The sequence below is a fragment of the Polyodon spathula genome, chromosome 40 (assembly GCF_017654505.1).
Source record: "Polyodon spathula isolate WHYD16114869_AA chromosome 40, ASM1765450v1, whole genome shotgun sequence".
Classification (NCBI taxonomy): domain Eukaryota; kingdom Metazoa; phylum Chordata; class Actinopteri; order Acipenseriformes; family Polyodontidae; genus Polyodon; species Polyodon spathula.
Window position 1 is genome coordinate 376,790 of NC_054573.1, and position 27,957 is coordinate 404,746.

The window sequence follows — 27,957 nt, forward strand, 5'->3', positions numbered from 1 at the left end:
GCACTCTATCAATATTCTAGAAAGTATATGAATGGCAAAGAGAGATGGAGTGTATCAATATTCTGAGTGGAGTGCGACTGAGATGGAACGATTAGGGAGCAAGGGGGGGGGCTATCAATTTTCTAAGGAGAAAGTAGATGAATGACACAAAGAAATGGAGAGAGACAGCCTGTATCAATATTCTGAGTAGCATGCAAGTGCGAGGGAGAGGAGATTCAGAACATGTATGGATGTGATGTGTTGGAATCTCCCCCTAACACCCCCCCCCCCCTTCACGCTAGCTGCAAATCAGCATTTGAAAAGCGGCTTTGACAGTGAAAGAGAGGGAGAGAGGGAGGGGGAACGAGAGAGAGAGTAAACGGACAGGGACTGTACAAGAATGCCTTCATTATTTACTCGCAGACATTGAAAGAAAGACCAAAGAAGGGAAGAAATGACCAAGCAATCCTTATTTTTGATGGAAATGCAATGGAATGAGCTTTAGCTGAGATATCTCGAGGGATTGCTGAGACCAGGTCCAGCACATAAAGTGTGTCCAGGTTCCAAAGTAGCACTCCCAGTGAGGGCTGCATGTGCAAAGCCGAGCTGTGCCCTTGCATCGTCCAGTCTCTTTTATGGGGATTATTGATCGTGTCTGCTGATTCCAGCAGCGTGGTCCTGATCACTTTTCTATCTGCCAAGGAAGAGGGGAACAGCATTTCAGGGGCACATCTAGCCATGCCAGGCAGGTAAATGTAACTTATATTCTACTTCTAGATCTGAATGAACAAGAGGGGTAATTTGCGATACAGAAAATATGTCATAATGGCAGATTTGAGTTGACAGGTTATCTATATTCTTTGAGAAACAAGTGAAATGACACATTCAAGCTGTTTTATGCCTAGTGTATAATTCTTGGTGTGTTTGTATTACTATAACCTAGTCTTCCATAGTGTAGCTAATATGAATGTGTAGTTTATTAACAGCTTGTCAAAGTTTCAGTTTAATGGGCAGCACAAATAGTGTCCACTCTTACTTGCTGCAATAGATGGTTATTAGTTACACATTGTGCTTGTGTAAGGATACAAAAGAGTTTTTTCTTTTAACGTGTGATGTATCAACCTTGTACAGCTACGTACACAACTAATAAAACCTTTGAAACGACATTAACCTTGCACACAGGCAGTGCCGTATTTATTTATTCAATCATTGTATCTTGTATCTAGCTAGCTATGCAAACACTGTATGATACACAAATGCAATTTTTTTAGTTAGATTCTTATAAAAGCTGATGTTTAGTTCAAACGGTTTTCAGCACGTTATAATGTTTTGCCTTAGACGGCAAGGGAACGTTTTGCTATCAGACAACAGCTACTTAGATTAGAGAAATTCAGTTTTTATCATAGTAGTAATAGAACAATTTGAAAGCACAATTTGGATGACTTACTTTTACTCTTGTTCTTAGGTGGTGGTTCTAATGTTTGCATGAAATAAGAACTACCTTCTTATGTTGCTGATACACGTCATATTGAAGAGCGATTTTGTAGCTTTCCTGGATCTGACAAGAGCCTTTGCTTGATATTAATTTGTTGCACAAGTGTTGACTCACTAAAAACCACTGCCCTTGTACTGGCGGTCCAACGTTAAAAAATAGAGTTGGTTTACGGGGGGTCGAATGTAGGCCTTCAGTTGCAGGTGTCTGAGAAACGTCCAGTGCAAAATAAACGTGCGTGCTTTTATTTTATTTATTAATACAAACTTTATCAATCAAATCCAATCATATTTAAGTTTGTGATTTAGATTGCTCATTAATTACATCTTGTATCAAATTCCTTCAGGGAGTTAAATGGAAAACTCTGCATTTATTGAGTCAGCTTTACAGATTTCAATTGGAAGATTGTTCCACAATGCAGGTGCATAATGATTAAAGGCTCTTCCACTATGAGAGCTGCGTTTTCTCATTGGAGTCAACAGAAGCCCTGGATGAGCAGATCTCAGCGGGCATCCAGGGACAAAAGGTACAAGCATATCATTAATGTAAGCAGGGCCATTTCCAGAGACAGCCTTAAATGCCATTAATAAGATTTTTAAAATAACTCTGTACTTCACCGGAAGCCAATGCCAGCAGGCAAGAACAGGTGTAATCTGTTCAAATCTTTTTGGAAAACCGGAAGTGTCCCAGCTAAACCTGGACTCGTCTGCTCACCCTATCCATACACCCCTGCTGCTGCAGGTATTCGTGATGCAATCAGACTGGTGAACCAACAATGTTTATTTTTTTGATGGTGCAAAATATATAGAAGGGTAAACTATGGAAGACCAGCCCTACTCTAGTCTCCATGTCTCAAGCCTGCCCTGGACTGGAGGGAGCACCCTTTCTCTTATGGGGTGAGGGAGCAGTTCAGTCTCTATGCCTCAAGCCTGCCCTGGACTGGAAGGAGCACCCTTTCTCTTAAAGTTTAGTCCCAACGTTTTATTATGCAGCCTAATTTGAAACAGCCAACCATACATTCTGAAGTATGATAAAATGAAGTAAACATTTCAGCCAGTACCTTTGTCTTGACCGTTAAACAGCCCTATGTTCTCATCATGACAGCTGAAGCATTCTTGCAATAAAAAAAAAAAAAAAACTTTCTCCAGAGATAGTACAGTTTCAACACAAGCAGCTGTAGGGTTTCATTAATCATTCCCACTGGTAAACAGGCAGTTATTGAGCCAAACTGATGCCATAGTTTATGCAAATGCCCACTGCAATCAGGGAAGCAGAGAGCCGCTGGCAAACTTGGAGCTGCCATTTCAAAATGCCCTGGTCAACAGCACAGCTGGCAGGTCACAGCAAACAAACTCTGTCTTTACATTGGACTAATGCATACTCCTGTACAGTATTGATGTCAAAAAAGGGATAGCCAATAAAAGACTTATTCCATGTCAATGGTAGAAGCTGATTGGTTAAAAAAATATAAAAATAAAATCTGTAATCCCTACTCCCCTCCCTAAGACATCATCACAATAATCTTTAATAAAGCAAAACTCATTTTTAAGGAACTTTAATTAGACAAAAATAAAATGCACATTCAATATCTTCTATTGGCAGTGGTGTCTGGTTATAATGGTGCCCTTTTAGCCTGTTTTTAAAGTGGTATGCAACCATGAGCTCCTATTTGCACCCTAATGTCTTATTCTCATTATAAAGCAAAACACGAACAGCTCAATCTCTTAACTATGCCTCCAGTCTACAGTGTTCTATATAAGGGACAGGAGAGGCAGAGGATAAGGTCCAGAGATTGCTTCGTATTGCTTTATTATGCTTATTACAGAACAAGGATGTTTTCTAAATGGGATAAAATCATAATAACTTCCACTGAATAGATAGCCTTCAGCTGTGGCTCAGTGCTGCCAAATACGAGTTATATCTGTCGGGGAGTATTGCATAATGAACCGCGAAACCTTTTCACGCGTGTCCCTTTTGATAAAAAAAAATCTTTTCACTCTTTGCTTGCATTTTTTATTTTAATTTACAATTTTTAATTGCAAAGCTATAGATCCAAATATTGCTCTGCTGTTTAAGATCGTTGCAGTGAAGCTTAACCTACAGAACAGGAAGGGACTGCCGCATCCACCTTTTATTTAAAAAAAAAAAAAAAAAAGGTGCTTTTAAATGACTATTTACCTAAACCAACTTCAATACGTTTGGTCAAACCACTATTTTTATTATTATTATTTATTATTATTATTATTATTATTATTATTATTATTATTATTATTATTATTGATATTGTTATTATTTTTGCTTGTGCTTTACAGTGTCACAAAGGGATCTTGGTAAAATGAAAGCAAATGTAGGCTGTGTTGTACACATACAGAGAAATGCTTTTAAGAACCTTGTAGCTAGTCTCCTCGCCAGGTAGTTTATGTTCATTAGTCAGCTGCTGTTAATTGGAGCGATGCTGTCAGGCTTCTATATAAGGAGGGTCATTGAGAGGTCGAATGGGGCTGTGAAACCGAACGCTTTGAAAAGAATGAATCTTCCAATACCCAGGTTTTGAAAAATGTTGGTTAATTCAGACGCATTGCTTGGCAAACCCTTTCAGTCTTGAAGGAGTTCTTACCAAAGCATTAAAATCATTGCAATCTGTTTATTACTTCCAGATGTTTTCTGTATTGCTTGGACCTCGCGATTCCAGGAGCTGCTCTTCAGTTTTAGTTTCCTGCTGTAGATGTAACCCAGGCTAGCCAAAGTGTCTTCATAGAAGTAAGAGCCAGAGCCATCTAGTGTACAGCTGTCCACTTCCAGCAATACAGCAATCCTTATACCTGTTCAGCGGATTGCGCTGGCTCCCCTCCTCCCCCTGCATGACGATCAGATTACAATATGTTCCTGTGTTTTAGACGTAAATCACATGTGCTTATGTAACAGAAAGGAAGCACAAATCATAGCCACTATGCAAAAGAGCCAGAGTTTTTTACAGGACCTCACTGTTGGGACAGAATCTGTACCAGTGGTGCATCACACAGCACAACACTCTTCCCCTCTTTAACATTGGTGCTCGTGTGCAGTCTGTGAACTTCGAGCCCCAGCACCGATGTAAAGGGAGACAGTGCAAACCACGCACGCTGCAAACCAGCATCTTAACCGCTATGCAAAAGAGCCAGGCTCGCCCGGGGTGAGAATCCGTAACGCCCTGTGCATCCGCCAATCTAGTGCCAATTATATTAGCGCAACAGCCGAGTCTGTAGCTGCATTGCAACACCTGGAACGGCTGCAGGAAGCTCCATTTGTGTCAAATCCATTTGCTGCCACTGAACATTAGGCAGTGTGTTGGCAGGATCTACGGTGCATCTAATTTTCTATTAATAAAGTCTTGGGATTGGATTAGTTTTCCCTGTCATGTAAAAACAAGGATAGAAAAAAAAAACTGATTTCGTTTAGCATTGAATGATTCCAGCAGTCGCCACGTACACTCTCTAGTAGTTTAATAGTGCAACCCATAATAAAGTACTGCAGCTTTAGATAGAGAAAGTTAATGCAGCAGACAACAGCTTGAGGGAGAAATTTTTTATGTAATTAAAGAGGTGCAATCCAATTAAATCAAATGTCCCCCCCCCCCCCCCCCCCCTTTGTTTTTATGTTCATTTAGCATAGGCAAATATTTTCAATATCTACAGCAATGCATCCGGACCCCTTAACTGTAGGTCACATGGTCTGACTGCAGCTGGACTATTGGAGCCACAGTGCATGAAGAAATGTGGTACCAGGAAGCACCAGTAACTTTTCATCTATGGCTCTGTATTTGAAATGTCTGCATATTCCATATTGAAATATAAAATATAAAAAGATCCCACCAAAAGAAGAGAGTCCCAATGATAATATTGCTGGTCCTAACAAGAAGGAAGATTCTAAAACTTTACATTGTCTGAATCTGTGGCTATAGTTAAAGTAACTGTCTGAAGAGTGTCATTGTGTTTCATCATTTTAAAGTTTTCCTATATTTCTGGCTCTTTTTGTAGGAGGTCAAAGCCATCTACGGCTCCAGCCAATCAGAGCCTGCGTTAGTCAGCTGTGCGATCTGAGTGGAGGATGGAGGTGGCACCGTTTGTTAGCGAGGGGAAGTGCGTTAGCGTAGAGTGGGACTTCTTGCAGGGGCTGCTGGCCAAAAACCCGCCTGTTCCATGGTAAGAGAAACATTTCTATCCCTCTTGCTGGGTGCTGTGAAATACTTTTTACCCAAGGCTTAGAACATTTTCTTCCTCCTTTCAGCATACTATTTAGTATGATAAGGCATGTGCAAGAAAAAATGGGGAAGGAGAAATAATTAACCACAGTAACCTTGTAAAAGTAGTTAGGGTTAGTTAGTTTAGTAGAGTAGTTAGTGGTTGGTTAGTTTAGTAGAGTAGTTCGTGGTTGGTTGCACCCGAGTGGAGTAACAGCTAAATAACTCATTTCTGTAATAATTAGTAAGATAACAGAAACAAACTGTAGTGACGTATGTTCTGAGCCTACTAGAGTATAAATACCAGGCATAGAGGCTCCCAATACCTCCACATCATCGGGAGCATCAGTGCAGCATCTGAGGCTGTCTCCCCAGGGGTTCAGGTAATCTGATCAGTTGCCTGTCTCTGTTAATACTAGCTTAACAAAATAGTTAATTCCCTATTTACCTTCATTTTTAAAGCTTCCACCTTGCAGTCTCGAAGAGTGCACCGCTCAGACGGTGTGAAATTATTTGTTACAATAAGAGACACTCTTAACACACAATTGTTAAAACATACCCCCAAAACTATTTGACTTTAGAACGCTACCATGTGTTCTATGCACTGGATCGACACACAGGATAGCATGAACTGAAACTTCGACAGTAATTGGTTTGCGAAACGCTATCGGATTATCGGTATTTCTTTTCTCCCTTGGTCTGGGAGGTTTCGGAGCTATTGAAATATCAATGAGAGTTTTGCTTGGCTCACTGGACAGAGAGGCTGGCTATCTGTCTGTGAATCCTTCAGACCTGCTCCCAGTGCAATTACACGCTGCTGCCCGAGAAAGGAATGTCAGTGATTTTGACTGCAGATGTTAGCCCCTCCCCTCCTTGCTGCTTTGCTCCTGGTGAGAGGGGGGCAGGGCGGGGTATTCAAAGCCGTTTAGCTCTGGGGTGATTGAGCTGTTTTCATTTAGATTGGTAATCCTGCGCTTGTAGAGATGTATGTATTCATAGCTTGCAACCTCAACCTCTCCCTTCTGAGATATAAAACCCGTTTGTTTCGTCCTTCGCATTGCACGCTCGTTAGGAATTGGGAGAGATTGAGTTCCCACAGTCCGCTTACCTAAATGAGGCTGGCAGAGTGCAAAATGAAATGCATTTCGATTCTGATCTGCTACTGAATGAGCTAAGATTAAGATTTTAAAACCTTGCTTAAACTCCTTTTCACGTGAAATGCCCCTATAGCTTACAAGAAATGTATATTTTTTGAAAGATTAAATTGTATTGATGACAACTTTCTGGCATTTTAAAATGACTGTCCTTTTGTTTTTTAAACCGCTGTGATATATGCCAAGCAGTGACATAATAATTCTACCCTCCACTCCACTCGGCAAAGTCGATATGTGTCCTATTACAAACAACAGCACAGACAGTTTACATGGTCAAACAGCCAAGCACTTTACAAAGAAGACAGGCTAGCGGAGACTGTAATTGCTTCTGGCAAATGGTCCCATTGATCCGATATTGTAGAAATGAAGCAATATCTGTCCCATTCCCTTCAGTTCTTGCCAGGTGCATTAAAGTCAACCAGACCATCTTCCACTAACTGTAAAGCGTTTTACTCCTGTGTGCAAAGACAAGGGTATGTTTTCTGAGAGGTAAAAATCAATGGCGAATATGACAACACCATCTGTGATACTGTCAGGACCACTGTGAATCTATTACTGAATATTGTAACACATATACTGCTGTGGTCTGTTAATGGTTTGGATGGGCATTACTCCCAAGTTTTCAAAAGCTGTACAGAGCAGAGGGAGGCTGTTAAGAGAGTATAAGAGCTTCCCTTTCACTTTCTCTTGTAAGTAATACATAAAAGCTTTTAAAGTACATTAATCTGTCATAGTGGAAGTTGAATCTGCTTAGAATATAAACCTGGACTGGACTTGATCTCAAAGGCCAGGATTGCCTATAGGGTGTATTTGTGAAAATTAATTTGACTATTGCCTAATTCTTTTTTTTTTTCAAGTGCATCAAATCCCATATCGTCTACAATTCCTGCTTATTTGAAGGTTTTCAACTTCCTCTTTTACACCCAGGAACTTGAGAGCGGATGTCATCGAGCTGCAAAAGCCTGCCGGTGCCTAGCCAAGCTCATTGGCTGCCTAGTCGGTAGTGTGAGGCGCTGTAGCACGACTAGGAGAGCGTCGCATTGGCCCTTCTGTGAGAGCGCCAAGGCCAACGCGGTGCTCCCTCCGGAATCAGCAAAGACAGCTGACTGCACACAGCCAGGACATGAAGGCATCAGAGTTAACAAGCACTTTCACTCCCTTTGTCTCTCTGTCTCTTTCCCAGCCTGCAGTCTCTGCGCAAGGAGAAATCGAGGAACGCTGCTCGCTCGCGCCGAGGAAAGGAGAATTTTGAGTTCTTCGAATTGGCCAAGATGCTGCCCCTGCCGGGTGCCATCACCAGCCAGCTGGACAAGGCCTCCGTCATCAGACTGAGCATCAGCTACCTGCGCATGAGAGACTTCTGCAGACAGGGGGAGCCGTCCTGGAGCCCCGTGCTGGAGGGAGGACCGCACAACAAGGGTAGGCAGTGACATAGCATAAGGGGTCATTCCAGCACAGCAAATCCTGGGGAGGTGTTTTCTCCAGCTTTATTACAAAAAAACTTTTAATTGATCTACACAGAGAGTTATAAATGCATGGAATATCCTACCAGGTGAAATGGTACTATCTAAAACACTGGGGACATTTAAAAAAACAAACAAAAAAAGATACAACATTAAATAATTCCCTCATCTGTGTATCGTTCGTGCTGTTTGGTTTTCATGTTTTGCATTGAATTCTTGAAATTTAAGAGCATGCATTTGGCTGCAGTGTGGAAGGCAGTGTGTCTGAGTAGCTCAGTGGTTAGAGAAAGCGCTGGGCTGCAGTTCATTTCATCATACACAGCTCCACCTCATCAGTTAGCTGGAGAGTAATATGCAGCGCTAATGTAATTAGAACAAAAAAAGAATAATAATAAGTTTATACGGTTGGTAATTATAAGAATTAACTGCGTAACGAGAATAACTTAATTACAAGGAGTTTTAATGACCTTGATTAGCGCAGGGAAAATTCAGTATCAATGAACTGGCGTGTACAATGCGAGTCACAAACACCTGCATCCCTTTAACCATTCAGTGGCAGAACTGAAGTACTTAGCATTGCTGCAACACCCTCTGTAGAAAACAACCCATCGAAGCCTGTTTCATTTAACTGCGTTGCAAAGCAAGTGTCTGAGTCACTTTGCTGAGCTCCAGAGCTCTGTGGCCCTAATGCTTAAAGCCCTACTAAGTAGCGCTTATGTAAATAAACAGTAATTGGAGACTCTTCATGTAAAGTTTTCCTATTGTCATAGAAAATGCTTTACATGGGGGAAAAAAGTGCATCTTCATACGACCCTATTGTGCATTTGCATCTTCCATATGTCTCCATATAAAAGGTTTTGTGCTTTAGCGCTCATCCATGTAAAAGTCAATGCTAACATTTCAATGGTCTACAGGGGGGGGGGGGGGGGGGGGGGGGGGGGGGGGGGGGGGGGGGGGGGGGGGGGGTCTTCCTCACACGTTTTCAAAACCCAGTCTCACAAGAATTTAGAGGCAAGGAAAAGATGTTTCTCTTCAGTTTTACCTAGGCTTTCACACACCCAGATTAGCTCAACTCTTAGGCAAGGTAGTCAAAAAATAATGCTTAAAAAAAAAAAAAAAAACATTGTATCCAAAATTAGTTTTTGCATTTGACAGTGTAGTCATTTTACGGGGGACATTTTCATTTTATTATTTTGAAAAAAAAAAAAAAGACACTTCAAGAATATAAAAGACGCTACTTCTTTGTCTCTGCATTTAAAGCTCTATAAAGGTTTTAAAATACATTTAATTGCACTCTAATTATTTCTGGCCAGTGAACGGGGGAGAGACAGAGCTGTGCTGAAAGGATAATTATGGTGGGGCGGTGTAGTGATTATTTTTTTAATTTTTTTTCAGTCATGTTTAATATGCCTGATGGTGTGAAACGGCAAATAAAGTAGAAGCAATATGTGTGACTGAGCTGCTAGGCGGTATTAGCCAATCACGCTTTCAGCAGGAACAAAATGAACCCTTGTTGTCATGGCAACCCCTTAGGTAATGCCAACGCCCCTTTTATTAGAATGCCACTCACTGAAGATGCACATACCTGGAGATGATGTTTGCATGTTTGTGTAGCTGTCTGAACAACTCATTCACACATTGGATTTAAACTCGCTAGGGAAGTCCTGGAACCACAATATACTGAGGCTGGCTGGCTGTGTGTGTCACAATTACTCGCTAACCTATTTCTAAGAAGGTTGCCTATCCAATTTCAATGAACTTTCATTTGGACAAGTCACTGATAAATATCACTGGTATGTAATGGCGCCCTGTTTGTGCTTATTACAGTCACTGTCTGAAAGCCACTTTTTCAGGAACAGTCACTTGAAACCTGGTTCCAGGATACCTAGTTTGAGGCAGCTTTGCAGTATCGAACCCCAAGTCTCCCCTGGTGTGCCATGCAGTGCTCTGAAACCAAGCCTCCTGAAACCAAATTCCAAGCCAGAAAGTGGCTTCGTGGCCCTCGGCTTTAGATATATACTAACTTGTAAGTGTCACACACAGACAGATAGACGACGAGCTAATGATGGTTGTCTAGATATATTAAAAACTCTGAACTCTGATATTCGGACAGAGGTGCAAGTAGGGTGCTTATAGAGCTATTGACAAAAATTTTGCATCACCCTATAGAATTAACTAATAACGTCCAGTGAGCGAGGGAGAGTTACGTAACTCGAGGAACCCCTGTTCCCGGCTGTCCCCTCCTCCCCCACCGCGCTTCGACTCTAACCCCAGAGGTGAGAGCGAGGGTCTGGGCCCCTTTCAGCTCCCTGAATAGAGCGGCTCATTGATATTCCCGTGGCATAGCCCCCCGGACCCCCGCACACAATGGGCTGGGTTTAATAGCTCTGTGTGTCTGTGTGTGACAGGGCTTTCTCAGAATGTGTGTTTGTCGCTTTCTGGGAGTGTGTGTGTGTGTGTGTGCGCCTTTCTGTATACCATAGCAACACATGGTACATAAATTTAAATGGGTGCTTATATTGAGAATTTGTTCTGTGCCGCTACTAGCAGTAATGGAATCAGCTGCCTTAGAGCCAAAGCTGGCTCCATTAATCCATTAATGTGTTTGTGATGTCATTTCCTGCAATGATGTAATGATCTACTGTTCCTTCCTATAAAAGCCACCAGGCATCGTGGTATTGAGTCTCTCTTATTATATATCCATTTATTTCCCTTTATTTTTCTATATTCTACTTGATCTCATTTTATTTCTTCAACACTATACATTGTAGGTCATCCATGTTAATCATTTATGTTTTGCTTTGTGCACCTTTTACTTTAAAGTGTGTTTAATTTTATCTATCTATCTATCTATCTATCTATCTATCTATCTATCTATCTATCTATCTATCTATCTTGAATCAAATTTGTGTACTATACATGCATGTGTTATTTCATACATTCGTTCAGTTTAAATTAAAAATAAAAAGAAAGGAATTATGAAAATAATTGTGCTGTATGTTCTATACACTGGACACAGAATACAGTGATTTATAGTAAAACTTATTAACTGTGAAGATAGTAGATTTTTGCACTTCACTCTAGCAGGGGTTATAGCGCCCCCTCATTGCGGTGCGGAGCATTGACTCTTCTCTTCCTGTCTTTTAGCTGTGGGGAGGACTCCGATGTCACTGGCCACCGATCTCTTCGAACACCACCTAGGGGGACACCTGCTACAGGTAACACTGACACTGACCTTATATGATTATATATTTGCAGAGAGAGTACATCTCGCGCTCAGAATTTCAAAGACAAAGCATTTTCTTCCTGTGTACTCTTTGTATGCCTGACGCAGCAAAGAGTGCAAGAGAAATATACTCCATGCTTGATAGGGGTAGTCACCAAACCATATTAAGTAGCCGCCAAACATGCTGTGGTCTGCTAATTTAAAAATGCATTAGCGGTCCACATCATTACAAGGATGGAAGTAAGACTCTTATTGCATCACCACCCATTTCAGGTTTTAATGTGAGCTTGACTGACAACACAGTGGATCTGGAATAAATATTCACGGACAGTGGTCCTGGTGCAACAGAACACTGTGCTACTGTGGTACTGCACTGGAAAGCCAGCAGTGTGTATTATACTAGTGTGTGCATGTGTGTGTGTGTGTGTGATCATACTATTGCAATGCCATGGTCAAAATACAAACATTCTCCCACTGTGGGAGCATTCTTCCAATTGCAGCCTTCTCCCATGGCCAGTCAGTAAGGTTGCACAGAGGCTAAAGGCTTTCCCTCTCTCGGTCCCTTCATGTGGAGGGTAAGGAAATTGTTCCATTGTTATCATGCAGCAATTTAACAGGCAGTTATCCCACACCTGCTTTATTAATTTTTTTCTTCCTGCAATTGAACACGGACAGTCTGATTTCCTATGTAGGCAGGGGTAGAGGGGGACAGTGATGGCTCTTCGTTTCCCAGCTCACTCCCCCTTGTTATCTCCAGGGGGGGAGGGGGGGTACGGTGAGGCTGTCCTGAGTGCTGGGAGGATTGATTCGGACTCTCCTAGTGTGCCTTGATGGACCTTGATCGGTGCGCTGGCTAATCTGTACGCAGACGTTGTGAATTGGAGGGTGGAGAACGAGGAGCAACACGTTTACATTTCTCTGTTTTCTATATTCCATAGACAACAACATGACTAGGCAGCCTCTTCCATCCCCTCATCACTCTCTGTGTGAAGAAGAGTCTCCTTCAGCAACATGACTAGGCAGCCCATTCCATCCCCTCACCACTCTCTGTGTGAAGAAGTGTCTCCTTCAACAACATGACTAGGCAGCCTATTCCATCCCCTCACCACTCTCTGTGTGAAGAAGTATCTCCTTCAACAACATGACTAGGCAGCCCATTCCATCCCCTCACCACTCTGTGAAGAAGAGTCTGCTTCAGCAACATGACTAGGCAGCCCATTCCATCCCCTCACCACTTTGTGTGTGAGATGTTTCTCCTTCCCTGTGTCTCAAGTCTATCTCCACTGATCCAAGGTTTCTGCGCTGCACTTACTGGTTTACCTGAGAGTGTTTGAAGTTATGGATAATATCTTATCATTCAAAGGGTAATAATTGCCTAACCTATTTGTGGTGCCACTATATATATATAAAACTCTTGTAATGAAAACAGTGTTGGGTACTCATATCGTTTTCGTAAAATATATTAATATTTACTGCTTAACCCCCCCCCCCCCCCCCCCCCCCCCCCCCCCCCCCCCCCCCCCCCCCCCCCCCCCCCCCCCCCCCCCCCCCCCCCCCCACCCCCCCCCCCCCCCCCCCCCCCCCCCCCCCCCCCCCCCCCCCCCCCCCCCCCCCCCCCCCCCCCCCCAGAAAAAAAGTTTAAAATTAAAAAATATTTTAAGAGAAAAAAAAACTGCTTTGAAATAATGTACATTAAACTCATTTCAAATAGTTTCAAAAAGGACACTCATTTCAAATAGTTTCAAAAAGGACACTCATTTCAAATTGTTTCAAAAAGGACAAACTGATACAAATCAAATGAGTACTCAAGAAATCTGTGATTCTTTTTATGTGGGCCATCGTCAGTAATAACTGCATAATTGCACTTTATTTCCAACAAATTCAGACGGCAGGCTTGCTAATCCCGGGCACTCTCATTTACATATTGAATGATTCGGAGCGCATAAATTACCACCACTTACAGTGCCAGGAAAAGTAGCAGTCCTTCTCAAGCCCACTCTGTGTCCTCTCTGTTTACAAATGATCCTTTTAATGGCTTTTCTTTCTCTTTTCAGTTTTTATTATTGTAACAGAGGTTAATGAATGTGTGTGTGTGTGTGTGTGTGTGTGTGTGTGTGTTTAAAAGTAGGTTTTTTTTTTGTATTAAAGATAAAAACAGTATATTTATGTTAATTTGAAATGCAAATTGTAGCAATTGGGTGACCATATTGTCTTTGCTTTTTATAGGCTGAATGTGGGAGAATAAGGGTTGCTGCACTGGGATAAGTACAACAGTAGGAATAGTTTTATATTTTGGTGTACATAAGGGTACAAAACCAAAACCAATACAATACACATGTATTTTGATATAGCGCCCTCGCCACCAAAGCATCCCAGAGCACTGTACAAAGTCAGAACAAAACAAGAGCACTCACTGAGGTACAACCAATTCTATAAAAGCACATTCAAAAAAGTATGTCTTCAATTTAGACTTCAAGAATACTTTTTCTCAAAGAACAAATAGGAATATACAGCGTTAGTAGTTCTTGGAGATAGGATGGCCCTAATCCATTAAAGGACCTTTTATAAGTTGTTACAGCAACAACACACACTGGGGTTACTGTGTTATAGTACCACAATACCAGTTCTAGTAATCTTTGCCTGTGCTGGTAATGCTGTGTTTTGGAAATGCTTCTGCTAGGTTTTCTTCAGGGTAATACTCTGGGGTTTCATTCCTTCAAAATAAATCAGAAACAAACAACCCAGACACCTTGAATTATCTTCGCCAAAGTGGAGGAAGCCCCTGGCAACAGGGTTACATTGTGAAGACTGTTGTGTGTCTATGAATGTACATTCCACTTTGTACTTTACCGTACATCCTGGAAAACTGCTTCTCCAGTTGGCAGGAAACGTAGGGTTACAGTTGTTTACCATTCATTATTGATCATATTCTGAAGATATATGGAGGTGTCTGTCTGTTTTACATTCACAACATGAATCTCTCTTTCCTACTTTCATCTGAAGAAGAGAGGTCTTGAAACGTTGTGATTAATCATTGTTTTGCTGCTAGTCCAATAAAAGGTGTCGCATCTCCTTCTCTTTGTCTACCATCGATTCATTTATAGAAGTTCAGTGTGAATAATAGCACTGATTTATATTCTTTATCCTCTCTGTCCAGTCACTAGATGGCTTCGCCTTTGTGGTCAGTCACGAGGGGAGATTTCTCTACATCTCAGAGACGGTGTCTATCTACCTTGGTCTCTCACAGGTAAGGACAGTGTCCACTCTGCATTAAACAGTACCTGCTAATAGCAATCACATGGCTCTTTAACGCTTTATTCTGTTGTGATGAAATGTTGGTACTCATGGAAGGGGCTAGATTTAATGTGGACTACAGTCTAATGGTGAGCAGGTGACCAGTCTGGAATCTGGACAGTTCTGGTTTTTGGCTGCTTCGTTGCTTACCCAGCTGGTTTTCCAGCAGCTAGAATGCTCAGACACTAATACACTCATTGGATCATTGCATTATAAAATCTGGCACTGGAGTTTGTGAACAGTGGGTAATTTATTACATTGGACCACATTGACTGTTGAGAAAAAAAATAGGCAAATAAATGGCAGTCCACTGCACCCTATCAATAAAATATTGATGAACGGACAGGAGACTCTCTGGGAATCATGTCTTGTTAGATGCTTCAGTCTAAATTAAAAAGGTTGTATATAATTAAATTGCCTCAGACGCTTTACTGAAAATGCCATCACAGCTCCTGGATAAAGCAGACTTAGTGACTCAAAGACAGCAGCTGGAAAAAGAAGATGGGTTCTACTGCTCTAAATCTGGCTTTCAGTTTGTCTGGAGAATCCTAAATGCCAGTGTAAACACATTTGCGAATATTTGCACCCCCAGGGGAACGCATATTTATTCTCTCCAGCGAACATGTGTTCCCCCCCTATGTGCATGTTTGTAATTGATCCAATATTGATGTACATTCTGCAGGTATAATGCCGGTAAATGAGAATAATGTTTGCCAGCTGTTCTCATGTATTACTCTAGGTGAGACTGGACCAAAAAGGATGGGATGGTACAAGGTTAGGGTTAGGGAAAAGGGTTTTATGCATGGATAGAGACTTATATGCAAAGAACGATTACTTTGTTACAAAAAAAAATAAAGGGGTACAAATATTCGGAAGGGGAACCAACAGTAAATACATGTGTGCTTACATATCATTATTATGCATTGTTACAAAATACTTAACACCTAAATCTTTTTGCACAATATATGTAAGTATACAATTGTATCAGAAAAGGGTTAGTGCAAAAAAATGTACACATTAAGTACATTGTAACAATGCGTAATCACGCTGTAATGATGTGTAAGCACGCATGTATTTACTAAGCAGTTAGCGACTCCTATTGTAAAGTGTTAGCTAATAACTACATCTGCTCCCATAGAAATAGCTGTGTTACAACAGAAGAGCCCTGTCTATTAGCTGTTGTCCTTTGTCAGTCCACAGGGCAGGGATAGCACAGGCAGACAACGTGACACCTCTCATGTCAATGTTAAGTCCTGCTATTTCTTACTAGATGAATAAATAATCACAGCCGTTAGCTTCACAATCAAAGTGTGCTCAGTCTCAGCTGAATCGATAAGCTTGTTCAGGAGCACGTTGATTACACGCTGGGAACACAGCCACCCGCAACATGGACTTTAACCCTGACCTGGGGCATTAAAGAACCTGTTCCAAACCAGTCCTCTGAAAGGTGAAAGACTCCCCAAAAATGTAAGTATTACTGGGGTCTTCTTACAAAATATTCACTGTTTTAAGGACTGTTTAAGTCCATCTGGATTCAATAAAGTTTATATTACATTTGCAAGCAAGAACAGTGTACAACCGGGTACAGTAATTATGCCGCGGTTTCTCAAACGTCTAAGATATGACAATGTGGGACGAACGCACAGCCTCTCTCAGTGAAGGACTCAAAATAACGATACGGACAGAATTTAGATTTTTTTTAATTTAACACCATATTCATCAAAGAAACTCCAAAATGATATCGCAAAAAGTCTACAGGAAACCATAATAGCAGTACAGTGTTTTCATGTTAGATTTTGAAAAGGCAAATCTTTCAGTTTTTTTAAAACTACAAAGCGGTATGCAATTCAATAAGTTAACATTATCTAGCAGGTTTCATGCAGTGTTATGAAGCAAAATGACTCAGGGTGATGCACAACTTTTGGCCACAGCTGTTGGGTTTGTTGCAACTCCAGTGTTAACAATTCCTGCCAGTCAGCCTGCCCTGGTATTTATTATTCAAGGCTTGCCATCTATCTGGCTGGACATGGGCACAGACTGTGCAATCATAATTCAGTACTTTGTCAAAGTCTGGCTGCTACAGTGCTATAGGATGGCTGTGGTACGAGGCTGGAATATGTAAAGAAACTCCTGAAACCCAGAACGGTGGCGTGCGATCCCGCTGCCTGCAAAGAAAGCCCCCTGGGGACAAATCCAACACAGTGCCAGGGGGAAGATACAGCAGCCTGGGCTTTTAATTCTCCACTGCTGTTTTATTTTATTTGAATATGCTCTGTCACTCTGCTGTCCATGCTGATGGGATATTTTCCTTTCTGCTCAAATGCTATTTGATAATACTGTAGCGATGTGAGGCTGTCATTCCACCATCCGCATGTTTAATAGTTAAATAAACTCATTAAACTCAATGGCTAATCTTAATGTGACATAATTTCCAGTTAATACAAGCATCTGATACAAAGAAACCCCAGACGGCTGTGTCACACAAGGGTCTACTTTCCAATATAATATAGTAAAATCCATTTCTACACCCTCACTCAGTCTCTCTCAATGCCACCTTAATCCCAAAGAACCACCCTGAAGAAAGCCTAGCAAAACCATCAGCAGACTGCAGCATTAACTAAATGGAGTCTATTTAACGTTCTGTAGCACACTATATGTGCATAAGACAGCTGTGTGTATTACCATTGTAAAACCAGTGCTATGTCAAAATATGAAAGCACTAGTACTGTGGCACCTGTCTGTAAATTACAGTGTCCTACCAAGTCCTGTTGCATTGTCATTGAAGAGGATTTGGTAAGGGTGCGGCTGGTTATAGCTTCAAGGAGGGTATTGCATACAGTCACTCTATCTTTCCAGTGGACCAGTCAGATACATGTTCTCTCAGACATTATTATTTATTGATCCTAACCTTGGTTAATATGCAGGTGTCTCCAGAGTGGCTATTTAAATCAGCTGATTCTTTCCCTCCACAGACAGCTGCCCAGACCGCTCATAAATATTAACACGAGGCGAGGCGATTATTTATAGAGCATTCAGGGAAGGTAGTGGATTGGCAGTGGTCTTGCTTTAGGGGTACGAGCATAGCACCCCCTAGAGACTACATGTATAATTGCAGCCTAAGCGCTACACTAGGTCATATACTTTCATAAAATGACATTTCAATATCCTGTTGTATTTATTCTGCATTATTGTTGTTTTATATATAATAATCTAATCAGAAACAGTAATATATAAATAACATGCTAATAAGGATATTGAAATAATGAAAGAAATGAAATATTCTGAAAATTTACATAGGTATGCGTTTAACTCTTTCATGTACATATGTGTCCCAGAAATAAAATTATGCTAACTTCTTCTTTTTGCAACGAGGGGCACAAAACAGGGTTTAAAATTTACTGACAGGTTGGATCTGGTCATCCAAATGGTCAGTTTCCTCCTCACTCTCAAATGTACTTTAACAAGAAACCATTTGAACAACCGCTGCTCAATTCCTTGTGTACCTGAAAGGGTTAACGTAATTATGAAGTGTACCATCTCTCTCTGGCCTGTAGGTGGAGCTAACAGGCAGCAGTGTCTTTGACTACATCCACCCAGCAGATCACGTGGAGATGGCTGAGCGGCTAGGAATGAGGTCATACCGCGGCAGGGGTGTGTCCCAGGCAACCAATGAGAACACATCCAGCTCAGCATCCACCTCTTCATTGGCTGAGACGCCAGAGCCAGGTAAAGACAGTTTTCTTTGCTTATTTATACAGTGGTGCCCATATATTGTGCCCATCTCCAATAACTTATTACGGCAACTTTAAAACCAATTCGGTAACTCACTGGTAGCCAATGCACTGAAGTAAAATGCCAAAACCGCACTGCTTTATCTACCCTGCGAGTGACATATCAAAGATATCCCGAGACACAGCATCAGCACATCTGATCAAGACTTTTCTTTCCATTACATATTATAGTTCATTTTGGTATAATGCACAGATTCAAGAGAGCCACTGTACTATGTCCTGTGTAGTTAATCCGACACCTTGCTTCACTCGGGTGCAGCCGGGTTCAGACGGAGGTCTCTGGAGAGTGGAAGGAGTCTGCACACTTCTCTCACGTTCGTTCATTCCTCTCTCTCGCTTCTCCACACTGCGCTGAGCTCCTACAAAATTGATGGCTGCGAGCTAGAGGTAAAGAGAATGCGAGATGAGAGCCGGGCTCAGCCAGCGAGTTGGTGTGCTATATAAGGAGCTTAGGATTCAAAATTCAATCCTACTGCCTCAATAAGCAACTCTATTGCTATGGTCGATGCCAGCCGGTTGTGTCAGGTACAGTCGTGTGCAGATCTATTAGAACACCCCATTGCTTCTGTAGTTTTAATTTGCTGTGCCTGCAAAACCACTGCAATTGTACTCAAAAGAGGAATATTAGTGATTTAATGGGCCAGCCATGCAATTTATTTAACATAATAAGAGAAAAGGAACACATACCCACACATGGTAAAATACATGTGACTTTGTAGAGGTTGTTTAAGATGCCTAACTAAAGCAGAAAGTGGTTTAACATTTTCACACAATTAAAATTCCCCCACTCAGTCTTCATGCAGGTAGGTATGTAAAGGATATGATTGACATATCTTGAGGTGTTCTAATACATTTGCACACTGCTGTACAAGCACTTGAAGTAACATGTATATAAATGCTATTATACCAGAGCTGTCCAGCCTGGTTAAAACAGCCATACCAATGATCAGGCAATGAAGAGTCTTTCAAAAAAGCCAGTTTTCAGTAAAATTCACTGAGCGCTCACTCCCCCCTCTTTCTCTCTACCTGTCCTCCCACCCCAGAGGAGGACTCTGCCTATCGCAGTTTCTTCATCCGGATGAAATCCACTCTCACAAAGCGGGGGTTGCACATCAAGTCTTCCGGATACAAGGTGAGGACAGGGGGGGTCTGACAGTCTGAATCCCTTTGAGACCCCCCCCCCCCGGATCAGTAGTTCTCAAGCCAAGTTGTTACAGGCAGCGTTGAGTGCTATGTAGGTCAATAGAAGGAAACTTCAAAGGAAGCAGAAGAAAGAAAACTGTCCGAAACCATGACAACAGTAGTGCGACGCTCTGAATGAAAGCTACATAACGGTTACTGTTACCAGCACATCATGATAAGGTTGACTAAGAGAGTTAGGGGTGTATGCATTTCAATCGTGTATATCTTTATTGTCAACTGGACGTGTCCATACTGTTGGTCCTTCAAATCCCACTCTGTGATTCATGAATATTCTTCTTGCCTGGCAGGTGATACATGTGACAGGTCGGATTCGCAGTCGGCCCACCCACAGCCCTGCCCCCTCTGTGCAGCGGGAGCTGGGATTGGTGGCCTTGGCTCACACGCTCCCACCCTCCACTCTCACTGAAGTGCGCATGGAGAGTCACATGTTCGTCTTCCGGGTCAACATGGATCTGCAGGTCATCTACTGTGAGAACAGGTACCATAGATGGGAAAGACTGAGTCAACTTCGAATGGGGGGGGGGGGGGGCGCATGTGCGTCCTTAATTTCATTAACTCTGCCATGTGTACAAGGCACAGCACAGGCAGCCTGCCACCTTCGGAACTGCAAATAAGGCTTTGTAGCTTTTGTTATGCCAGCCTGAACAGTTAGATTGCAGATTCCAGATCATATGGCTTGGCTTGGGATGTATTTTTTTCATGGTAAAAATGCCCTATTTCATGGCATTTAAAAATAGGTATTTAAAGATATTTCACAACTATATGTAATATTTATTAAAGCAGAAAAAAATAGCGCTGTCACGTTCAAAAGTGATCATTTTCTCTACAGTTATTGTACAACAAATGTTCCTACAGATTGAAATGCTTACCTGAAAAACAGTAAATGAGGAGTTGTAGAGTATTTAGTTTTTTATGTCTACCTTTTAAAGACGTTTATTTTCCCCTCCAGTACAAACAGAAATGAATGTGAAAAAGTAACTGCAGACACATGAAATGTCCTCTTCTTGTTCTGGACAGAGCGATCTCTAGCAGAAATACTTCCCATCTTTGATGCAGCTGGCATCTTTTTCATTGGAGACATTTTAAAGAAATCATGTTGCTCTGTGCAGTGTGTGTTCAATCATTTACAGGAAGCAAACTAAACCGGCTGCCAGGTTCCTAATACAGTGGAACAGGCAGCGCGTCGATAAGGCAAACTTCTGCTGTATTTATTTTTAAGTGATAACAAATGTATATTTACATAATTCTTTCAGAAATAGTACTTTACACAGGGAACTACATATTTCGTGGCAAATGGGTACATTTCGCGGAAGTCATAAAATCTGTGATAACCATGAAAATAATACAGCCTTACTTACAAGTATATGTTCATATTCAAATATAGTGGCCTCCTGATCGGACAGTACAAACCTTGTTTAAATGCAGGATCAAAGAATACATGGACCTGAGCCCAGAAGAGCTGATTGGGCAGAATTGCTACCACTTCATTCACGTGGAGGATGTGGACTCAATCCGACACAGCCACGAGGACTGTGAGTGTGTCCCCCCCTCCCCGGCTGTCTCTAACGTCCCCCATCTGATCGTCCCCAAATCTGCCCCTGACTCCCTGCCTGTCTTTTTCTATCTTTAACTGTCCTCTGTTATATTTTTAACAGACCCTGTCTGTCTTTATATTGGCCCCTTTTTCCATCTGTGTTTTGTGTTATCTTGGATTACGGCTGTCCTCTCCACTCTCCTCTCCTCTCCTCAGTGCTAGTGAAGGGTCAGGTGGTGACTGGGTATTATCGTTGGCTCCAACGGCGCGGTGGATTCCTATGGATCCAGTCCTGTGCCACCATCTCCTTCAACCACAAGTCCCCCCAAGACAGGAACATCATCTGGGTCAACTACGTGCTCAGGTACCCCGAGCAAATTCAACGCATGAGAACCAACCACAACACACCTCCCCAGAGAGGCTGATCAAGATTTAGCAACTGTTTAGTCAGGTTGCCCCTGGTTGATGGTTGGATTGGGTGACTTGATGCAAAACCTGGCGCTACAGAAAGTGGTGTTTTAGTTAATGAGAGCTGTAATTACAAGATCTAATTAACTTCATCAGCCTCCCCTGAGAACAGACTTTTCTCCTGTTGCCAGTGGAAGAGAAGCAGAATAAGGCACAGGGAGGCATAGAGAAAATGTAACACTACCCCTATTATAGCATATTTCTAACAGCCAGGTAAAACAGGAGCTGCGTCGCTGACATTAAAGGTTTCGTCTCTGAGGACTGGGATGTATTTTGGCTGCTACCAAGTGAAGTTGGTTAGTTGGCTCAGAAGGAAACCAACACAACTGAGCAGTTATCAGGGTTTGCTTGAGCGGGAGGCCCAGGATTGAATGGCAGGAGGGGGTGTGCTCTGGTCAGGATTGAGCTGCGATCTCTCGCTTGCAGAGCTCTGAGGGATAGCTGCCAACACCACGTGGGTTTCTATAACATGATCCTAATCTGGGTTTTTTTTTTAATGCTTGGAAAGAACACCTGTTGTAGAAGACCTCCTGTCGGGAGGCTTTGAGTCATCATTGGAGGTGTTACACATTTTCCACAGAACTAAAGAATTAGCCTGGATAGGTTAGTCTCGTTTCACTGGGAAAGAATTCCCATCTGTCAGCAGCACAAAGTCGAACCTGTTTGAATTGGGATTGTTTCTAATGAGCGGCCAGCGACACCGAAGGCAGCTTGTGTTAGACTTCAAACTGCGTTGGTACAAAGGAGAGACGTCAATTAATTTCAAGGAAATATTGAAGGTAGATGACGATATGCTAGATATAGCAATCATAAAAAAGAGCTCAAATTAGATTTATGAAGAAAAAATAATAATAATTGAAAAGTTGTTGATGGCAATATTAAGCAACATTAGGTGAATCTGAAATTACATGTAATCAAATCTTCCACGACATCCCTTAATTTAAAAAGTGTTGACTGAAGACTCCCTCACCCTTCCGAAAGTGTTTAGAGGCTGTGCTAATTGAGGCACATTTCACTCCAGGACAATTTAAATACTTTGCAGACTCTCTCTTCGATTTCAGGGCTATGGCAGATCCTACTCAGTTACACTATTAAGTCAGCTAAGCTTTCACGTTTCCGTTTCAGATGAATCAAGACGAGGGTTTTCAGCCTTAATATTTTGTCCCGGCCGGAAACAGTAAAATGGTTCAATCATCCCAGGTTGCTATTTGTTTTAAAAAAAAAATGTTAAAGTACAAAACTGTAGCAGCTCAGCATGTTAACAACAGAGTAACAAATGAGGTTGTGTTAGCGCCATTAAAAACTAAAATAAACAAGCTTATGGATTATTTGTTTTATCATTCTGATTGTGTGTATATAATGTTTAAATGGTAACGGTGGCTTTATTTTTTCTAGTTTATATGCTGTTATTTTAATGGCTTCAGGGTTGCTATGGCATCAGTGAATTGGAAAAAAAAAAGTCTTTGTTTTCTCTCAAGATAGTACACTAGCAGGTTCTTCATGTGTGCAATCTCTCTCTCTCTCTCTCTCTCTCTCTCTCTCTCTCTCTCTCTCTCTGGTCACTCGTAGCCGGCCGGAGCTCTTGGACATTCCCCTGGACCTCCAGCAGCTGGGCGACTCCCCTGGCCTGTCCAGAAAGCCCCAGACGACAGACGACTGGCCACAAGAAGACAAGGGTACGCATAGAGGTACACAAGTCAGCTCAAAGTGGATATATATTATTTTCATTTTTATCTTAATATTCTGATAATTTTGCAAACATCCTATCTCCACTGCACTCAAAAACAGCAGCATCTCGAAGATTTGAGAAAGAGTGACATCTAGTGTTTGTCTCGAAGAGCTTTAGGAAAACTACAGCTCAGCAGTCAAAACAACTCGAAACACCGATTATATTCTGTAGTAGACTTCTATATTCCCACCTGGCTCTTAGGGATAATTGTGAGATAAAGAAAATAAAAATATTTTTAATATGTGATGCAAGGTTTTAGGATAAATGATCTTGTTTAACATGTTTAGAAAGTGTTGACTTTTATTTAGCAGAGTTCATGAACTGATTAAAGCCCATTTGTGAAATTAACTGCTGTTTAATTTACAGTGATACTAACAAAAATAACACAAACAAGCAAGCCAATCTGCTACCAATTACAGGAAAACATTTTCTGCTCATTTCCAGGTAAAGACACCACACCTCTCCAGAACCTGGACAGTGGCAATGCGTCAAAGATTAGAGCTGTATCCTCCCGAGGGAGCCAATCCGAGGAAATGAGGAAGAGGAGCCGGCGGTGTGTCTCTGTGGAGGGGCCCCTGGAAACAAGGGCAAAGGGGAACCACAGCCCTTTGTCCTCGGAACTGGAGAGCGAGAGCGAGAGTGAGAGAGAGGCAGAACCTCTGTCCAAGCACATCAAAGTGGAGGAGCGGAGGCTGGAGTCTGGAGGCAGTGAGGCCGAGGAGGAGGAGGAGGAAGAGGCGGCAGGGAGGATCCCAAATGGGTGTGCAGTGATCCAGCACAGGAAATTCCCTTCAACATCTTCCTACTCTGAACATGAGATCAAAACGGAGCTGACTGGGAGTGACGTAGCCACTTCAGAGATCTGGGGCCTCCATTCTCTCCCTTGCACCCCACTGGACACTGAGCCTGAAACTGGGCAATCGCATGGGAACGGTCCCCGTATCTGCATTCCTGACTCTGTCCTGACCCCCCCTGGAGAAGATGCCCCTCCTAAAGCCTTGTTCACCCCCTCCGTGGAAGCGGTCTCCCCACCGCTCTCTGCTTCTCCTCTCTCCCGGGAGGAAAGACTATTCCCTGCTCCCTCCATGCCCGATTTCGAACTCCTGCAGAGGCTGGGGTTCGGTGGAGGAGTTAGAGGGCTGGGAGGGATCAGTCGGGTGGTCCTCCCTTTGCCTCGATCAATGGGAGGCCCCACTCCTCACAGCCTATATGCCCCCAGCACCATCCGCTATGCCCCCGCAGAGCTCCACCTCCCTCAGGCTGGGGCTCGTCACCAGCGCCTCTCCATGCAGTCCCCGGACCTCCAGGCAGACCCCAAGCCCCCGCCGCTGTTCCCCCCCCCCCAGAGGCTCAGTGGGTTGCCTCCCTTCAGTGGCTTCACTGCCCTGGACACCCCATTCTCAGCTCTGTCTTTCTCCATCAACGGGCTCCGTGGTCCTTCTACCGATAAAGACGAAAACTGAGTCTTCTGCCATTGGGACTTTTATTAGGATTGTAGCCAGGGCAACTGGGTTAACTCCCCTTGCTTGTCTCCGAAATAAGGCCATATGATAGGATTATTGACCACAATGAAGGCAAGCTCCTACATTGAGATCCACTGGGGTAGTGGTGGGGTGTTATCTGAGGTCTTCTTGTACAGAATGTTTGTGTGAGTAATTGCAGTATGAATGAAAATGCTGATCAATTCTTTCTGAAAAAGGGAAACCTGTGGCACTTGTAAAGAACTCTCTGTAGCTCCTTGTTAGTTGTTAATTGTGTATAATTCTAAAATATTACACTACATATTGTTGTGCTTAATACAGTAGCGAGAACACAACTGGACGAGACCTGCCACTGTTCGTCTTCCAATCAGAGGACAGCTTAGTTTTAGGGATTTGTATTCACATGCAGATTACATTACCCCATTAAATACCAAATAACATTTTCTTTCAGAATACAGGTTGTATAAATGTAATTCTAAATCAAGATTTCTTCATAGAGAAAAAAAAAAATGTAAATCCTTCCTTTTGGCTACAAACGGCTGTGTCCTGTTTTGAGGACAGTCAAATTAGTCGAGCCTGTAATCAGAGCAGTGAGATTTCACTATGAAGCTCAAAACATGGAACTTTATCATCAGTGTGGGGAGCAAAAAACACCCAAGAAATGTATCCTTTTTAGGGTGCAGTTTCTTAACTGTTGCGGTTAACAAAATTAGAGTAAGTTATAACAATATAGTTAAAGAAACCATTTAAATGGCAGAGAGATTCCCGTTAAAAACTCTTCAAAAAATGACAAAGTAGCCTGTCCTCAGGTGAGGGCAAAGGCAGTTACTGGGTTTACTTTGTGGGCATAGTTTGAGATGGAACGACTACACAGTAACTTATTAAACGATATTTTATGTTAAAGTGTTTTTTTATTTTTTATGTTTTACAGTGGGTTCAGTAGCCAGGGCAGAGGGTCAATTTGTTGGAGGAATTTTTTTCAGAACTTCAGCAACCATTGTTTTTTTGTTAAAACAGATCCAAAATTGTACTTTGAGGTGACTTACTGAAATTGAAGGGTGTGCGCTGCCTTTCATCCACCCCAAAGACAGATGCAGCTTATTCAATGTTTGTTTCAGTGATTGCTACCGAACTGGAATAAAGAAATAACCACTAATCAAAGTTAAACATGATATCGCCCCCCCCCCAGCCACTTTATAAGAACTGTATGCAAATATTCTGATAACACTTTAGTTAAGCTATTTGTTGACTGATTTATAAACAGTAATAAAGTGTACAATAACTGCATTGTAAAAGTAAAGAAATTTCATCCCTTTGGTGAGAAAGACACATGAAAACATGCTGACGTTGTAACCAATTATAAGCACTAGCTGAAAATAATGGCAAAAGTGTAATCATATTCTATAATTGTTACTAGCATTATCAATAACATGTTTATAAATCGTTTCGGATCACTTATAACCGATACACAAAGTATTAAAACGTTACGTTAAATACATAAACATACGAATGTGTAAAGAAGACATCATGTTCTCTTTCTTGTTTAGCTGGAAGGAATCATTTTGGGAAATGATATTTCCTTCCAGCTACAAAGTTATCTGAACCTGGGCCCGTAATGTGTTCATTCCCATCGCTGTAGCTTAACACAGGGTCCAAAAATCAATAAATAAAAATCATTAAACAAAAACAAGCAAGCTATAGCATTCTAAGTGTTAACGTTCGTGTGAATAATGCATCCAGTCAAAACCTTCACTGAATAAATACAAAATAAAATCTATGCCATTAAAGATGCACCGTGTTTTATTATGCGGAAAGTGGTGTTTGTGTGTATGTGTGTCATATATATATATATATATATATTAGGGTTGTCAATTAAACTAATTGCACGTGGCCTCTTATAGCCATCAATTAAATTGTCTATTTTTATAATTGACCAAGATTTTCAGTTCCAGTGGTTTGATTTTATATGCACAACAAAATTAAAAACTACAACAACAGTGTTCTAATAAATGTGCACACTGCTGTCTACTGCGCGACAAAAGCACAAATCGAAATATTGTATGATCTGGAGCGAAGTAATGGACACAGCCATGCTTAAGGTGGGAATATGAAAGTTGATCCTGGGGTAATTACGTATGGGAGTCCAGGATAAACAATTGGAACCATCTGGTGGGTGAGTAAGAGGGTATGAATTTGTGAAGAATATTCCGGGAATTGATTAGGAATGGAAGGAGGGGAAGTGTTACCCAAACTAAAAAGATGTTAAATAGAAAAACCAAGAGAGTCCAAATTCTAGATAACACAGGCTACCATATACAACGTTCTTTAATGAAGCTGGAAGTGCAGTAGTGAAAACAAACTGCAGATGTGCATACTGTACATTCAAAAAGGCACAGCAAAGAGAACTCTGTACAAAGCTGTGAACTGTTCTTAAAATAAATCAATTCAATACACACAGGCATCACAAGGTTAATAATGCAGTCAGTCGTTGATCTTCATTTAAACCTAAAGCTGAAGGAACACTAAGCCACTTTCAGGAACAGTGGCTTGAAACCTGCTTCCAGGAGACTGGGAGACCTAGTTTGAGAAAAATTTGCTGCATCAAACCCCGCGTCTACTCTGGTGTGCCATGCAGTGGCCTGAAACCTAGTCTCCTGAAACCAAGTTCCAAGTTTCCTCAGCTTTAGACCTTCAAAACTGTAACCACACTAGACATAAAATTAACATTGTAGCAAAACAATGTGTGTGCATGCATGCATGCATATATATATATATATTATATATATAATATATATATATAATTATATATAATTCTAGACAATGTGTACATCGAGCATATATAATAAGTTACAAAAATAGGTGATCAATGTCCTTACTGCTCCAGCCAAAGATCACACAGGAAGTATCATACCATTAAAGACAGT

General features: G+C 41.8%; 1 protein-coding gene across 3 annotated transcripts; it reads left to right on the forward strand.

The window, feature by feature from the left end:
* Nucleotides 1-345: 345 nt before the first annotated feature.
* Nucleotides 346-26,820, forward strand: LOC121304877 (neuronal PAS domain-containing protein 1-like). 3 transcript variants are annotated; one of them, XM_041236292.1, is made up of 12 exons: nucleotides 647-728; nucleotides 5,488-5,652; nucleotides 8,028-8,263; nucleotides 11,455-11,525; nucleotides 14,691-14,780; nucleotides 18,382-18,553; nucleotides 19,662-19,750; nucleotides 20,109-20,299; nucleotides 21,247-21,353; nucleotides 21,572-21,719; nucleotides 23,393-23,511; nucleotides 23,997-26,820. In XM_041236292.1, the coding sequence occupies exons 2-12, from the start codon at nucleotides 5,558-5,560 to the stop codon at nucleotides 25,013-25,015; spliced, it is 2,337 nt and encodes a 778-aa protein (XP_041092226.1). In that variant the 5' UTR covers nucleotides 647-728; nucleotides 5,488-5,557; the 3' UTR covers nucleotides 25,016-26,820. The 3 variants fall into 3 exon arrangements, with proteins under 3 accessions (XP_041092223.1, XP_041092224.1, XP_041092226.1); XM_041236289.1 differs by lacking the exon at nucleotides 5,488-5,652 and having other exon boundaries at nucleotides 346-728; XM_041236290.1 differs by lacking the exon at nucleotides 5,488-5,652 and having other exon boundaries at nucleotides 346-728; nucleotides 23,393-23,499.
* The last annotated feature ends 1,137 nt before the right edge of the window (nucleotides 26,821-27,957 follow it).